At 39.7% G+C, this 15,520-nt stretch overlaps 1 protein-coding gene across 1 annotated transcript; it reads left to right on the top strand.

Annotated features, from left to right (window-relative positions):
• Positions 1-2,487: 2,487 nt before the first annotated feature.
• Positions 2,488-15,299, top strand: LOC140036323 (uncharacterized). The gene is made up of 8 exons (XM_072077685.1): positions 2,488-2,788; positions 3,123-4,027; positions 4,076-4,423; positions 4,721-5,222; positions 5,502-5,848; positions 6,006-7,001; positions 14,820-14,924; positions 15,243-15,299. Exons 1-8 carry the CDS (start codon positions 2,488-2,490, stop codon positions 15,297-15,299), a joined length of 3,561 nt encoding a protein of 1,186 aa, XP_071933786.1.
• Positions 15,300-15,520: the final 221 nt, after the last annotated feature.

The raw sequence follows: 15,520 nt of genomic DNA, 5'->3' as shown, positions 1-15,520 counted from the left end.
ACTAGAGAACGAGTGTGATAAAGTACACCCTCGTCTCGAACAAATAAACAGATTGCAGAGCAGAAATCAAGTTAAACAGCAATGGAGGGGAGTGGTACACTCACCGGCTCAACTTCAAAAGTTTTCACTTCAGATTGGCCTTAATCGCCAAGAAACCCTAAAATAATCAAAGTAAACTAATTGAAGGTTTCACATCCAGAATCGAGTAAACAAAATACACATGAGGCTCGACTACTAGTCGTATGCCTCGCCAAATAAATACTAATGCAAGGGTGGAAAACATGATTTTCTTGGAAACGAAAAGGTAACATGAAGACCTAGGCACAAACAACCCAAAAGTCCTTTGCTCAAATCACAAGTAAATCCAACTAGCCTTCAAGTGAAATTTCGGCAGCATATCCCTTGTTTTTGCCTAGTTTCCAGCCATCATGGCTTCATTATTTCCTCAAATCAGTCCCAACATCTCACACAAAATTCATCTCATTCCCCAAAAGCCGTTCACTAGGCTCAAAGTAGTACAAGTACAAAAGTTAGCTAGGAAGTGATCGGAATAAAAACAAGCCCTAAAACTATTCAAATAAGCACAATAAGATTTGTTTACAAGTCATAAACCAAGGCCAAGTATTACCAAAATAAGGTTCCATAGGAATATATAAGCATTAAAGGAAACCAGAAAAATCAGGAAATGTAACTATATTAGCCCCAACAACAAAAACAGTTTTGGCCTCCTTATGCGGTAATGGCACAAAATGCGTTACGCTTATCGGATGAGGGTGTAAGACCCACCATCTCGAAGCTAAAAGACAGGGCTACAACAATGTAGAAGGTCACTCAGTCCAAAACCCAGCACAACTAAGTCATATATGCAGAATACCAAACCAGAACCGTAATTGCAGGTTTACAAATCACACTATGCTGTAATCAGTACAACTCAGTCTATACAGGTCCAAATACAGAAATTCCAAAGGCATATGGTAGCTAGGACATCAAGATACATTTCATCAGAAGACCTCAACACCCAAATCCAAAACAATTCCAGTCAAAACAACCCATTTCAGACGCAGTTCTAACATCCTGAAGAACCCAGAACAGCAATAGTAATTTCGGCTTATCTCATTCTACACTACTCCAATTGATCTGAAATTTTACAGACACCCTTAAAACATCAATACCTACAACTTTCATGTTTTGAGCTAAGGCCAATTCGGCCTCTATCTATGACCAAAAATTTCGGACAGAATGAAGAACCAAGAACCCTAATTTTCCAGATTTCTTCCAAAACAGAATTTACTTGCAATCTTCCACTTTTTCCACCTTCTAGAATCATTACCCTTCATTACCAACCATCATAAATAACCACAACCTCATGATCACATTAAACCAGAAAATTCATCAATAAAATAAAAACTTCACCATATCATCCAAAAGCAAGAAATAAATCACAAATTTCAGCACTTTAGCCACCATTAGGCACAAATTAAACATCATTGAGTGTAGGAGGAAGTGTAATCACCACTTACCTAGTAAACAAGAGAGAGGGAGTTGAAGGACACCTTAGCTTCTCCAAAAAACTTCACCAAATCACTCACTAGCACCAAATGGAGGGATTTTATGGAGTAGAAACAAGTTTAAGCACTTGATTTGGATGATTTGCACTAGATGGAGAGTTTTTCTTTGAAGAGTTTTTCTTTCTTCCTTGCTTGAGAGTGCCGACCAAGAGGGAGAAGAAAAGAGTGAATTTTGGGTAATTTTTGAGATATTTAATCCAAGGGTAAGAAAGGTCAAAAAGGTGAATAGTTGTCTTAGGCTTCAACCACTCACAAAGTGACACGTGTCACTTCATTAAATGCATTTCTATCCTTTTGTTTCCTCTCACATCAATCACATCTCATCCTCCACTTATCTCTTAACACCCGATAAATTTCATCCAGTATCCGAAACTTAACCTTATTGGCCGAATTTTTCCGAACTTTTCGCACTAGTGGGGCCCACGTCCATTATACGTTCTTAATTTCTCAAAATCTATTCGATACGAGAAAAATCATCTAAAACTATATCTGCTCCTTAAAATTATATATAAAAAAAAATTTCTAATCACGAAAATGCAGAAAACAAGCCATGAAAAATTCTAAAACCTAGAAAATGAAAATTACGGGTTCTCACAGTGACACTAGTTTAGGTCATAGCATTTTGTCTAGCTAGATGGCCTACTTTTGAGGCACTATATCCCTATTTTTGGTTTAAGGGATTGTTTGTATATATTTGCTAAACTTGTGTGCCCTACTTTTGGAAGGCACCCTAACCTGCTAGTTGTATGAACTTTGGTATGTGAATATATGTGTTAAGTGTTTTATTTTCCTTTCCTTAATATTCATGTTGATTTTACTTACAAAAGAAAAATATATATAATAATAATATTAATAATAAGTAATTAAATAACAATATCTTCGATTAATTGCTCTATTTACATATAGGCATAACTAGGCTATGGATCGACGAGTTAGAGGTAGAGAACGTGGGAGATCAACTAGGCAACACCCCGAGGGTGGCGGTGATAGGAAACCTGAGGTCAACCAAGACCATGGTCAAGGGAGCATGGCCGGAGATCCAGTGGCCACCGCGATCAATAGAATAACCGATGTTCTAGAGCGCATGACTGAGCACCAAGCCCCGGGGGCAGTGCATCATCAAGGAGGACCCATCGATACTGAGGATCGGGCATTAGAGAGATTCTTGAAGTTTGGACCTCCTAAGTTCTATGGAGGCCCAGAACCTGAGATAGCAGAAGGTTGGTGAGAGAGGATCTCTGACATTTTTGCTGCTTTAAATTATACGGAGGAGAGACAAGTGACTTTTGCAGCATTTCAGTTTGAGGGAGCTGCCCGTTCCTGGTGGAACCTAATTAGGGTTAATTGGGACAGGAACCATATTCCTAGGACCTGGGCGAACTTCACACGGGAGTTCAATGCCAAGTTTCTACCCCCTCTCATCCAAGAGAAAAGAGAGGATGGTTTTATCAAGTGTAGGCAGGGGGCGGTGAGTGTCGCCGAATATGAGATCCAATTCAAGAAATTGTCTCGTTTTGCTCCTAAATTGGTAGCCACGGAGCAAAGGCGTGTAAGGACTAAATGTCGAGATCCAGGAGGGATTAGCTGCTGTTCGGATAGACACGTTTGCTGATGCTGTTGAGAGAACTCAGAGGGTGGAAGTTGCTAGAGCTCAAGTAAAATCCTTCCAGGCCAAGAAAAGATTTGGCCCTAGCAGCAGTCGGGAGCCGACTTATGCAAGTGCTCCACCGGCCAAAGTGGGTCGAGGAATGGGTGGAGTAAATAGTCCTGGAGCACCACGAGGCGCTCTAGCAAGAGGAGCTGGGGCAAGAGTTACCGGAAGAAGAGATATCGATACTAGAGGAGTACCAAGTGGAAGGAATCAAACTAGGAACGCTCCGCAAGGAGGTCGTGTGACCACCCCTCAGGTAACTTGTGGATATTGCAGGAGGGCTGGCCATACTGAGGACGGATGCTGGAGGAAGGAATGGAAGTGCTTGAGGTGCGGAAGCAGTGAACACCAGATTGCCGGTTGTCCAAAAATACAAGAAGGTGGTACCCCAAGTGCTAGACAAGTCACTTCTGGAGGAAATAGGCCGAAAGTTTCTGCCAGGGTGTACGCTATGGACGATCAACCTGTACCTGATTCCTCAGAGGTTGTGGAAGGTACTCTCCCAATCTTTCATCGATTAGCTAGAGTACTAATTGATCCTGGCGCAACTCACTCATTTGTGAATCCAATTTTTATGTCCGGAATTGATGTACAACCTGTTAAACTATCCTTTGATCTTGAAGTTAGGACACCTATGGGTAATAAGAGTATAATTACTAGCTTGGCCTATAAGAACTGCGAGTTCTGGGTTGGAGAACGTAAGATGCTAGTAGATCTAGTTAGTTTGGACATAAAATGGTATGATGTTATCATAGGAATGGATTTCCTAGCTCGTTACCATGCTAAGCTAGATTGTAGAGCAAAAGTGGTAGAATTTTGGATTCCCGGTGAAGCAACCCTGAAATTGGATGTGAAGGGTAGGTTAGCATCGTCTGCTATAATTTCGGGAGTTCGAGCAAGGAAAATGTTGTATAGAGGAGCGCAAGGTTTCTTAGCTTTCCTGATTAACGCTCCCAGTGACCAAGTAAAGTTGGAGGAGGTACCGGCGGTAAGGGAATTTCCAGATGTGTTTCCCGAAGAATTAAAAACGTTACCTCCGGAGAGAGAAGTGGAGTTCAAGATTGATCTAGTGCCGGGAATGGCCCCGATTTCTAAGACTCCGTACCGAATGGCTCCTGCAGAGCTAAAAGAATTGAAAATTCAATTACAGGATTTATTGGAGAGGGGTTTTGTTAGAGAAAGTGATTCACCATGGGGAGCACCGGTTCTATTTGTTAAGAAAAATGATGGAAGTTTAAGGTTATGTATTGACTATCGGGGTTTAAATGAAAGAACAATTAAGAATAAATACCCTCTACCGTTGATTGACAGCTTATTTGACCAGCTGCAAGGATCAGTAGTTTTCTCCAAGTTGGATTTGAGGCAAGGATATTATCAGTTGAAAATTAAGAAGGAAGACATACCTAAGACTGCTTTTAATACAAGATATGGACATTTTGAGTTCGCAGTCATGCCATTTGGATTAACTAATGCACCAGCTGCCTTCACGGATTTAATGCAGAGAGTCTTTAAAAAATACTTGGATCTGTTTGCAGTAGTTTTTATTGATGATATCCTAGTATATTCTAAGACTCGAGAAGAACATGTTAAACACTTGGAGGTAGTTCTGCGAATCTTAAGGGAGCATAAACTGTATGCTAAATTTAGTAAGTGTGAGTTTTGGCGGGATGAGATTTCCTTTTTGGGGCATAAAGTTTCTAAAGATGGAATTGCCGTGGATCCGGCAAAAGTTGAGGCAGTCACAATGTGGAAACAGCCAGAAACTCCAACAGTGGTTAGAAGTTTCTTGGGTCTAGCAGGTTACTACAGGCGATTCATTAAGGACTTTTCGAAGATTGCTGGACCTCGGACAGAATTGACAAAGAAAAATAGTAAGTTCATTTGGACTCCAAAGTGCGAGTCAAGCTTTCAAGAGTTGAAGAAGCGCTTAACATCAGCTCCTGTTTTGGCGTTGCCTGACGGAGTAGAAGGTTACGTCGTATATTCTGATGCCTCTAGGGAAGGTCTAGGATGCGTACTAATGTAAAAAGGTAAGGTGGTTGCCTATGCCTCTAGAAAATTGAAGCCTCATGAACAAAATTACCCAACGCATGACCTAGAACTGGCCGCAGTGGTTTTTGCCTTAAAAAAATGGAGACATTACTTGTACGGTGTGACCTTTGAAGTTTATACGGACCACAAGAGCCTTAAGTACTTGTTTTTCCAAAAGGAATTGAATTTGAGACAAAGGCGATGGGTAGAATTTTTGGAGGATTATGATTGTTCAATAAACTACCACCCAGGAAAAGCCAACGTGGTGGCAGACGCTTTAAGTAGAAAGGCTCATGTAGCGGGGTTAATGGTAAAAGAATGGGACATGTTAGAAGAGGTTAGTAGTTGGAACCCTCGCTTGGAGAGATTGAAGATTTTATTTGGGAACCTGTCGTTGAAATCACCGTTGTTGGAGCGTATCAAAGAGGCACAGAAAATGGACCTTATAATCCAGAACAAGTTGAAGAAGTTACAAAAAAGAGAAACCCTAGACTTTAAATTAGGGTCTGAAGGAGAGTTAAGGTTTCAAGATCGAATTGTGGTTCCAGTTTATGAAGAATTAAGGAAAGAAAATTCTAGAAGAATCACATCGATCGAGGTATACCATACACCCAGGAGTGAACAAAATGTATCACGATGTGAAAGAGTTATACTGGTGGGACAGTTTGAAAAAGGACGTGGCAAAGTTTGTACAAAAATGCCTGATAGGCCAACAAGTAAAAGATGAATATCAGAAACCCTCTGGTCTATTGCAGCCACTAGAAATCCCTGAATGGAAGTGGGACCACATAACCATGGATTTTGTAATGGGGTTGCCTCGAAGTCAAAAAGGATTTGATGCGGTTTGGGTGATAGTTGACAGGCTTACCAAGTCCGTGCATTTTCTACCCGTGAGTATGAGCTTTCCTTTGGAAAAAATGGCCAAGTTACACACAGAAGAGATCGTCAGATTGCATGGTGTTCCCATAAGCATTGTGTCCGATCGTGATCCAAGGTTTGTCTCGCGTTTTTGGCAGAAATTTCAAGAGACATTAGGGACCAAGTTGAAGTTTAGTACCGCTTATCATCCCCAAACAGACGGGCAGTCGGAAAGGGCAATTCAGACTTTGGAGGATATGCTGAGGTCGTGTATATTGGATTTTGGAGGTAAATGGAGTCAGTATATGGCCTTAGTAGAATTTGCTTATAATAACAGCTATCACGCTTCAATTCAAATGGCACCTTATGAGGCATTGTATGGGAGAAGGTGTCGATCTCCGATTCATTGGAATGAAATAGGAGAGAAGAAAATTCTAGATCCGACGGTTATACCTTGGATGGAAGAAGCTCATGAGAAAGTGAAAGTAATTAGGGAAAGGCTTCAATCTGCCCAGAGTCGACAAAAGAGCTACGCCGACACAAGGAGGAAAGATCTAGAATTCGAAGTAGGAGACAAAGTTTTTCTAAGAGTTAAACCCGTGAAGGGTGGAGTAGTGTCCAAAAAGGGTAAAAAGCTAAAGCCGAGGTATATTGGACCTTTTGAAATTTTGAAACGAATCGGAAAGGTGGCGTATCAACTGCAGTTGCCTTCGAGCATGGCCAAGATTCACAATGTATTTCATGTTTCTATGCTCAAGAAATATCACCCCGATCCAAGCCACGTGTTGCAATTAGAAGGTATTGAAGTGGATGAGTCATTAACTTATGAGGAAGGACCAGTTAAGGTTTTGGAAAGAGAAGTGAAGGAATTGCGAAATAAGAAAATTCCTTTGGTGAAGATTCTATGGAAAAATCATGGAATAGAGGAAGCAACTTGGGAACTGGAAGAGGTTATGCAGAAAAAGTACCCCGAGTTATTTTATTAGAAGGTGAGAATTTTGAGGACAAAATTCATTTTAAGGGGGGGAGGATGTGAGAACCTTGAAAAAATATATATATATATACATATATATATATATGTATATTTATATATACACACGTTGCATTTGCATTTTTGATTCTTACTAACTTTTGTTATTGTTGGTTTTTAAATAAGTATGTGATGATAAGTTTAAAGTCGCAAATAAGTTAATTGTGCAAAATATTAGATTATTTGAATTTCAATAGCTAATTTTAAGTGTTAATAACGTTAGGTGTTAACGGAAGCCTAGAATTAAGACGAAATCGTTTTAAGTCAAAACTTTTTATAATTACGCTTAGGACGTTGAATCTCGATAGTTTAATTTTTGCAAGACTAGTATGTTAGTAGGCTATCAAATTTCATTTGGGGAAAATCTTGGAGTTAGTTTACTAATGAGGAGTTCAAGTGAAGGGTGAACAAGATGTTAAAAGACAGGAATAGCCTTCCTCCATTTCAAATTCACCATGCAGCCATGAAACATTCCAACCACTTCCAATTTCTGCCGGTTCCATTTTTCATTCTTCATTCCAGCACCTACCATCCCTCATGCCGACTCAGCCACTTAAAACATTGCACTATATACACTCCACTACCACACTCACTTATATCATTTCCAAGCCATTACAACTTCAATCTTACATTTTCTTTTCTGCCGCGAGCCAAGAGTGAAGTGAGAAAGAGAGAGAGAGCCGAGCTTCCATTCTTTTTCCTTTCTATCCGTAAGCGCAAAAAAAAGAGAGAGAGAGACCTGTTGTTATCATTCCTTCCATCCGTGAGCTGGTGAAGTCTGAGAACCAAACTTCCTCCATTCTAGTCGCAAGCTTGAGCAAGGGAGAGGAAGAGCTAGCGGGCTGCATTTTGGACTGCCGAGAGGGAAAAATATTTCAGCTGCCAGTCGCGTGTATTAAGCTTCAAGCTGAGGTAATTTCTGGACTTAGATTAGTTGTTTATTGGTTGATGAAGCTGTTTAGGGGCATGCATGTGGGAATTGTGCGGCTGGAAAAAGAATTGAGTTGCAAGAAAACTGGTTTGGAAAGAATTGAAGCTGCCGAGAGTTTGAGCTGGAATTGCAGCTTTAGTTTGTTAATTTATGGTGATCTGAGTTTAATTGTGGGTTTAGCTAGTTAAAAACTGAATGATTAAGCTTTGCATGAGGTTAATTTGCCTTGATTAAGCAAGAAAGTTGTAGGAACACAAAATCTGCTTGCATGCAAGCTAACCGAGAAGGATCGAATGAATTTCTGGTTGGATGATAATTTTTTTTTTATGTTATCCGCACTTGGTTTGGATCAAAACTGATAGATAGTTAATTATTTTGATCATGCATGAAGCTGATGTGAGTCGTGGTTAGAGAAAAAGAAAGAAAAAAAAAGATGAAATCTGAATTTTGCGGCAGAGAGAAGGGGTTGAACATTTGATTAGTTTTTCTTCGAATTTGTAGCTAGGATTTTCGTATGGGATGTTTAAGATTTGATTGTAGCTTGCTAATCACCTTTTGCATGTTAGATTTAAGTGTGAAATGGAGAGATTATTGGAGGAATTCCTTGCTTTAAAGATGGATTGCTGCTGAAAATTTTCAGCATGGCTGAGAGAAGGAAACAGAATTTTATCCAGCTTTCCTTTTGAATCTTTGGCTGTAAATTTCATATTGTTGCACAAGATACACCGTAGCATGATAACTCCACTCTGCATGTTGAGCTGGAGTGGAAAAATGAAGAATTTGTGAAGAAAGTTTCACATTTAAACTGTCAAATTGTTGGAAGATTATATCTTAGATGATGTCAGATTTATGGGGACGTCTTGGTGGAAGAATTTGCTGGAATTACTTGTTATTTGATTCATTTCATGTTGGACAGATTATAAGCTTTATGTTTAGTGTTTCTAGCAAGTAAAAGATGGAGATTTAATGGACATCTTGAATTGACATTTGCTGGAATTTTATTGACTATTGAAGCAAGAAAAGAAAATCTGAACTTCTAGAGTTAGTTGTGTGTAAGCTAGCCGTGACTTATCTCCTATGTTTGAGTTAAATTTCTGGTTGATTGTTGCAAGGGATGATTGTTTGTCGTCAAGAGCTAATGATTGATGAAGCTCTTGGCCATTTGAGTAATTTTTGCAAGAGTTTAATTTTTGGTGAATTTGTTCAAGTGGTTGCCTGAAACGTATTTGGAAGGGCCATGGTTTGTGATTTGGAATTGTTTTGATACCTTGGACTTCCTTTGTTGAATGTTATTTGGAATTGAATCTGTTGAGACCTAGGGCTAATGATTGATGAAGCCCTAGTGAAATTGATGTTTGAATTGTGATTTGGCTATTTTGGCAACCGGGAATACAATGTGCAAATGATTTGAAATCGTGAAGTCCGTTTTGGTCTGTTGAATTTGAGTACTTTTAAAACAAGCTTTGTGGAATTATTTTATCTTACTATCAAGTTATAGAGATTGAGAATAACACGTTAATATTAAAATTTAAATGACAGGACTTTTTAAAACCTTACTAACTAGTTAATTCTTTTCTTTGCTTAAACTAGTTCTAGTATTTTTAAGAAATAATTGTATTAACTTCCAAACTTTAAGTTTTTCATAAAATTATCCTTGGCTAGTTGTTTTAGAGGGAATTGTTAAAAACACTAGATTTGAACAATTTCAAATAAAAGGCATGGAAAACTTGTTCGGCAAGAAAACCTGTTTGAATTAAATTGGTTTAGTTGTACCTCTAGAAAGAAAAGTAGCTTTAAAGGAATCATACGAAATACTCTATTACTTTACTAGCTTTAATTCTAAGAGATTTATTGATTTATTCTGAGAAAATAAATTAGTTTTATACCAGATAATTTTCTGTATTTAAACCAAGGGTTGTATAGTAAAACTTATAGTTTTTTTTTTTAAAAAAAAAAACTTGGTTTTCTAGGGTTTAGCGAGGGCGTGGACTACAATTCTCAGCTTGACTTTTGAGCTTCACTGTTGGTGAGTGTCCGTGCTTGTTCTATGATTAACTTGTTAAAGTGCTTTCTTGATTTGTTATGTGGTATTTGGAAAGTGGTTTTTCCTGATCCATCGAAGTGGGCAGTGTGTACTTTATCGCACTAGCCCTTTCGAGTGGTGACTTGCTTGAAATGTTTTCTCGAATATCTTGTTTGCACTAGTTAAGTACTGAGTGGGGAAACGTACCACACCTGAGGGAGGGAGGGCCTCTTATCCTATCTCAAGTACTAAAACCTTGAATTTGTTGACTGGAGCGTGGACTCGTCAACTAATCTACCAGGCAGGGGAATGTACAACACCTTAGGGTGGGAGGGCCTCTTATCCTGACCTGGTAACCACTTGTTGTGACGTCGTTGGGTGAATCCCTCGACTAGTTTATAAAAAGGTATACTCGAGTAATACCAAACTCTCTCGTGAGGTGTGCGGGCCCGGTGGTAGTAAGTTGGTTGGAGCGTGTTCAGAAAAAAATAATGGATCTACATGGACTTTAGATAGTGAGAGTTGACGGAGGGTCAACTGCGATTAATTTTGATCAAGTTCGTGGAAATGGCTCCTGAGAGCCCCTGTATCCTACACTGTGCTGTTATATGCTTTTCTACTTGCTGAATTTAAGCTTGAAGATTATTTACTATTTGTGTTATATGATTGCGTGTTTTGGGCACCACTGAGCTTTAGCTCACCACACGATATTTGTTTTCCTTAACAGGTTTAGGCGTTCAAAAGATTTGAAATATGCTTTTGGCTTTTGTAAATATTGTTTCGAATCGGTCTATGTATCTTTTGTTTTGAGTTGCCACTTGAAGCTGGAAAAGTGCAAACCCTAAGTTTTGGTGTGAGGCCCCAGTCCGTTCGTAAGCTGATATGAGGGTTATTCGTTAATCGGTGAGGTGGTTTCGGGTTTTTATCTGGTTGGTTGACTAGATTTTTGGAGCCGGAGTGCTCGTGTGTATATTGGGTTTTGACCCGACTGGAGGTCGGGTAATTTGTATATCTTTTGGTGTGACTTTGTATTGTACCTATCCTTTGCGTGCCTTTCGTGTAACTGTTTTGTGTTTTGTGTTTTCGTGTATCCTTTACGGCAGGTTTCGAAGGTACGCTTTGACCACGGATTGAATTTCGAGGACGAAATTGTCCTAAGTGGGTGAGTTTTGGTGTGAGGCCCCAGTCCGTTCGTAAGCTGATATGAGGGTTATTCGTTAATCGGTGAGGTGGTTTCGGGTTTTTATCGCCCGCCTTTTCTACATTTTTTCTTTATTGGAAATTTCCCCAGATAATTTTCTGAGTAAATATAGGTTTTAGATGAGTTTTCAAGTATCGGTTAGGTTTTGAGAAATTAAGAACGTATATCGGACGTGGGACCCACTAGTGCGAAAAGTTCGGAAAAATTCGGCCAATAAGGTTAAGTTTCGGATACTGTGTGAAATTTATCAGGTGTTAAGAGATAAGTAGAGAGTGAAATTTGATTGATGTGAGAGGAAAAAGAAAGATAAGAATGCATTTAAGAAGTGACAAGTGTTACTCTCTTATTGGTTATACTTTTATGATTTACTATTCATGTTTTTGACTTTTGACCAAAATGGTTAAATATCTTAAAAATTGCACAAAAATTACCATTTCTTACCTCCTCCATAGCCGGCCCTCTCTCTTGCCAAGAAGGAAGAAAACTTCTTCAAATTTCAAGCTTTCAACTAGCTCAAATCATCCAAACCAATTGCCTAAACTAGTTTCTACTCCATACAACCTTTCCATTTGGTGTTAGTGGTGAGTTTGGTGAAGTTTTGGAAGAGCTAAGGTGGTCTACAACTCCTCTTCTCTTGTATACTAGGTAAGTGATGATTGAACATACTCCTACACCTAATGATGCTTAAGTTATGCTTAGTAGTGGCTAAAGTGATGATATTTGTGATTTATTTCTTGATTTGAAGTGATTTGGTGAAGTTTTTATATTTTTGAGGAATTTTCTGGTTTAATATGAATGTGATGTTGTGGTCATCTATGATGGTTGATAATGAGGGGGAATGACTCTAGTAGGTGTGAATTAGTGATAATTGCAACCAATTTTGGGTTTGGATTGAATTGTGGAAAGTTAGGGTTTTATCACCCCTTATTCTGTCCGGTTTTGGATCATAGGGTTAGAGGCCGAATTGGATTTTGCTTAAAACATGAAAGTTGTAGGTATGGATGTGTTTGAGGTTCCTGTAAAATTTCAGGTCATTTGGATTAGTGTAGAGTGAGATATGTCGATTTTATTGTGGCTGTTCTGGGTTGATCAGGATGGCAGAACTGCGTTTGTATTTGGCTATTTTGACTGGAATTACTTTGGATTTGGATGTTGGTGTCTTCTGATGAAATATAGAGGAATGGTTTAGCTACCATATACCTTTGGAATCAATGCATTTGGACTTGTATAGACTGAGTTGGACTCATTACAGCATTATGTGATTTGCAAACCTGTTTTGGTAATTCTGGTTTCGTATTTTGCATATTTGACCTAGTTGTGCTAGGATTTGGACTGAGTGGCCTTCTACATTGTTGTAGCCCCTTAAGTCCTGGATATTCCTGTAAAAGTTTAGGTTAAACGGATTAGTATATCCTGAGTTATAAACGAAATACTCAGACCTGTTTTGACCGTCAAATTCTGTTACGTTTTTGGAAAGTTTCTGACCGTGACTTTTCGATTTTGATAGAGTATGATCTGGGTGTCGACTATGTCATAAGAAATGTAGATGTTGGCCACAGCTTTGAAACGCTATAAAGTGCGTCAAAATCCGAGTTCCGTAGCTCTAGTTATGATCGAAATAAGAATTCATGTCAGGACTGTTCTTATATCCGGACAGTTTACGACTGGAACTTTGGCTTCACATTTGACTGGGTTACAAGCTGTTTGGGCTTGCCACCAAAACACTAAACTTATAGCCCTATATCAGAGCTTTCTAACGCCCTTGGAATTTCATGAATCGGATTTATAAAACCTGAGATATAGCCGAGCAAACAAGGCCTGCCCGTGGAAATGACCATTTTCTGGTCAGATCTGTTTTGGTCCTGATGACCAATTTCCGTTCCGAATTTGGATTGCCAACCTTCATGAAAGTTGTTCCATTTGAAATGAACCATATAACTGCCAATTTTCAGCTCTTTTGACCATGTGTAGCATGGACAACAGTTTGCACTCAAAACTGACCATTTGTGGATTGGTCAGATTTCGTAAGTGATTGTGTTTGGTTCATTTGGGACTGAAGCCTCCAGTTTCAGTTCTGGATGTCTTCATAACAGTTGTTGTTCATCCTTTAAGCTTCGATATGGCATCTCATACGCCTTAATCCGATATTCGTAACTCAACTTATGAGTAAACTAGAAACGAGTGTCAAATCTGCCGTTTCCGCTAAGGGCCGTTTCCGTTTCCGTCCGTCATATTTACGTGCGCGCGTGTCGTTTTTGCCGTTTTGCTTGTTTTAGGCACGATAGTAGCCGTTTGCGATATTATGTGACACAATCTTCTATGTCAGACGGTGGTGAGCTGGGCGGAACTGGTGGGGCCCACTACTAGCTGTTCATTTCGATCCGACTTCGTGTTTTTGCTATTTCAGATTCTGAGTAAGTATTCAGGCCAGTTTGGTGTGTTTTCTTTGCTATGTGTTTGAGATATGTGAAAAGGGTACTTAGGCGAGGGTGTACTTTATCATACTCGACCTAAACCCTAATTTGAATGTATAATTGTACTTGGCATATGTATATGAACCTTTTGGAACCAAAACCCTTGAGCTTGTGGCTCGGGGCGACTTTCGAGTAAAGTTTGTGAAGTTTGCAAAGTTTGTGAGTTCGTGGGCCCGATCTAAGACCTGTATGGACTATTCGAGCCGGTTAGGGCTTGGTCGAAGTCAGTCCAACTTAGTCTGAGGTCACCAAGTTTGTAGGTTCATGTTATGAACCAATTTTGTGAATCCGGTTCACCGAGAAGGTGACCAAGTTTGTGACCCGAGCTTGTGACTCAAGCTCAAGTTTGTGATTTCGTTCGCCCGGGCAAGTTTGTGAGGTGACTGGCCAGTGAGGGTGATAAGGTGTCGGTGGGTGTACAAGTGAAGTTCTACGGACCATTGAGTGTGGTCGACGGAGTGTCGGCAGGAGATCACGCATGGCATATGAATTGGCTTTGGAGCCACCTGTATCCTTATTATGTGATGTTACTTTTCTGCTTTTGCTTTACTCTTACTGTGTAACTGTTGTTACGTGAAATTTATGCTTTCGCCCCTGTTTACTTACTAAGCATATAGCTTACCCCTTTCCTTTTGTTTTCCTTAGCAGGGGCCGACGCGGGGACTTTTGGCTCGTACACTAGTATAGTTAGATTGGCTTGTATTAGTTAAACAGTTAGGATGTTTGTTTTTGTTTTGGTGGTTTGTATAAGGACCCTTCTTAGGGTCTATCTTCTGCTGGTTGTGGTTATAGTGTATTAGAGTGGTTTGACTCGAGACTTTTGAGGATGTAAATGTAACTTTTGGGATTGTATATATATATATTGTATATAGTGCTCTTTCGATTTATCTAGTTTTATTGCTTTAAGTTTTGAGTCCTGGCGCGAGCTAGGCAGGCGGCCCGCCGATACCCTTGGGTTCGCCCTTGGGAGAAGTGGGGTCGTCACATTTGGCTTGTATGAATTTATTTGACCTTTATGAGTTTACTTTGTGGTTTGTATTGTATAAGTGTAGTTATGTGTTAAGCTAGTTGGAGATGTACTACGGGTGAACATACAGATGTCCAATGTCAATGTTATCTCTGAAGTTAATGTGTTTAAGTATTCCGGCCGTTTAAAGGTGTGACATGTTCGGATGACGAATTTTGTTTCGGTTTAAGTTATACGTGGAAAGGGTTTAGTCGGTTTTCTTGCGTGAGTCCTGGCGAGAGCTAGGCAGGCGACCCGCCAACCCTCTGGTTCGCCTTAGGGAGAAGTAGGGACGCCACAGGTGGCATCAGAGCCTAGGTTAGAAAAATTATTTGGAAGAAATATTAGATATGTTAGAAACCCTGAACCTTTTAAGAGTTAAGAAGTGAGTTGGTTAGACATACCTTAAGTGGCACTTGAGCAAGTTAGCTATTTAAGTATTAACCTTTGGATTTTGGTTATTTTGCAGGTATGGAAAATGGAAATGGACATGCTAATGGTAATGGAGTGGCTAATGGACATGTAGAGCCTCTTAGGTCTATATCCTATAGGCCACGAGACGGAGGACCTCGTATACGTTATACACCAACTGATAGGTATCCTCGATGCCAGTGTAGGGTCACGTATGCCTACCCTAACGAGTTAGTGCTGTCTTTGGACGACGAGCGTCGCCAGCTGAGGGATGCTAATCACATTTTGACCCAGGATGTCGAGGAGTTGAGCATCATGGTTGATACTCAGATGGAT

Source organism: Coffea arabica, chromosome 2e (assembly GCF_036785885.1).
Source record: "Coffea arabica cultivar ET-39 chromosome 2e, Coffea Arabica ET-39 HiFi, whole genome shotgun sequence".
In the NCBI taxonomy this organism is placed as follows: Eukaryota; Viridiplantae; Streptophyta; class Magnoliopsida; order Gentianales; family Rubiaceae; genus Coffea; species Coffea arabica.
Note: the sequence above shows the minus strand (reverse complement) of the source record. Positions and strands in the feature narration are given on the sequence as shown.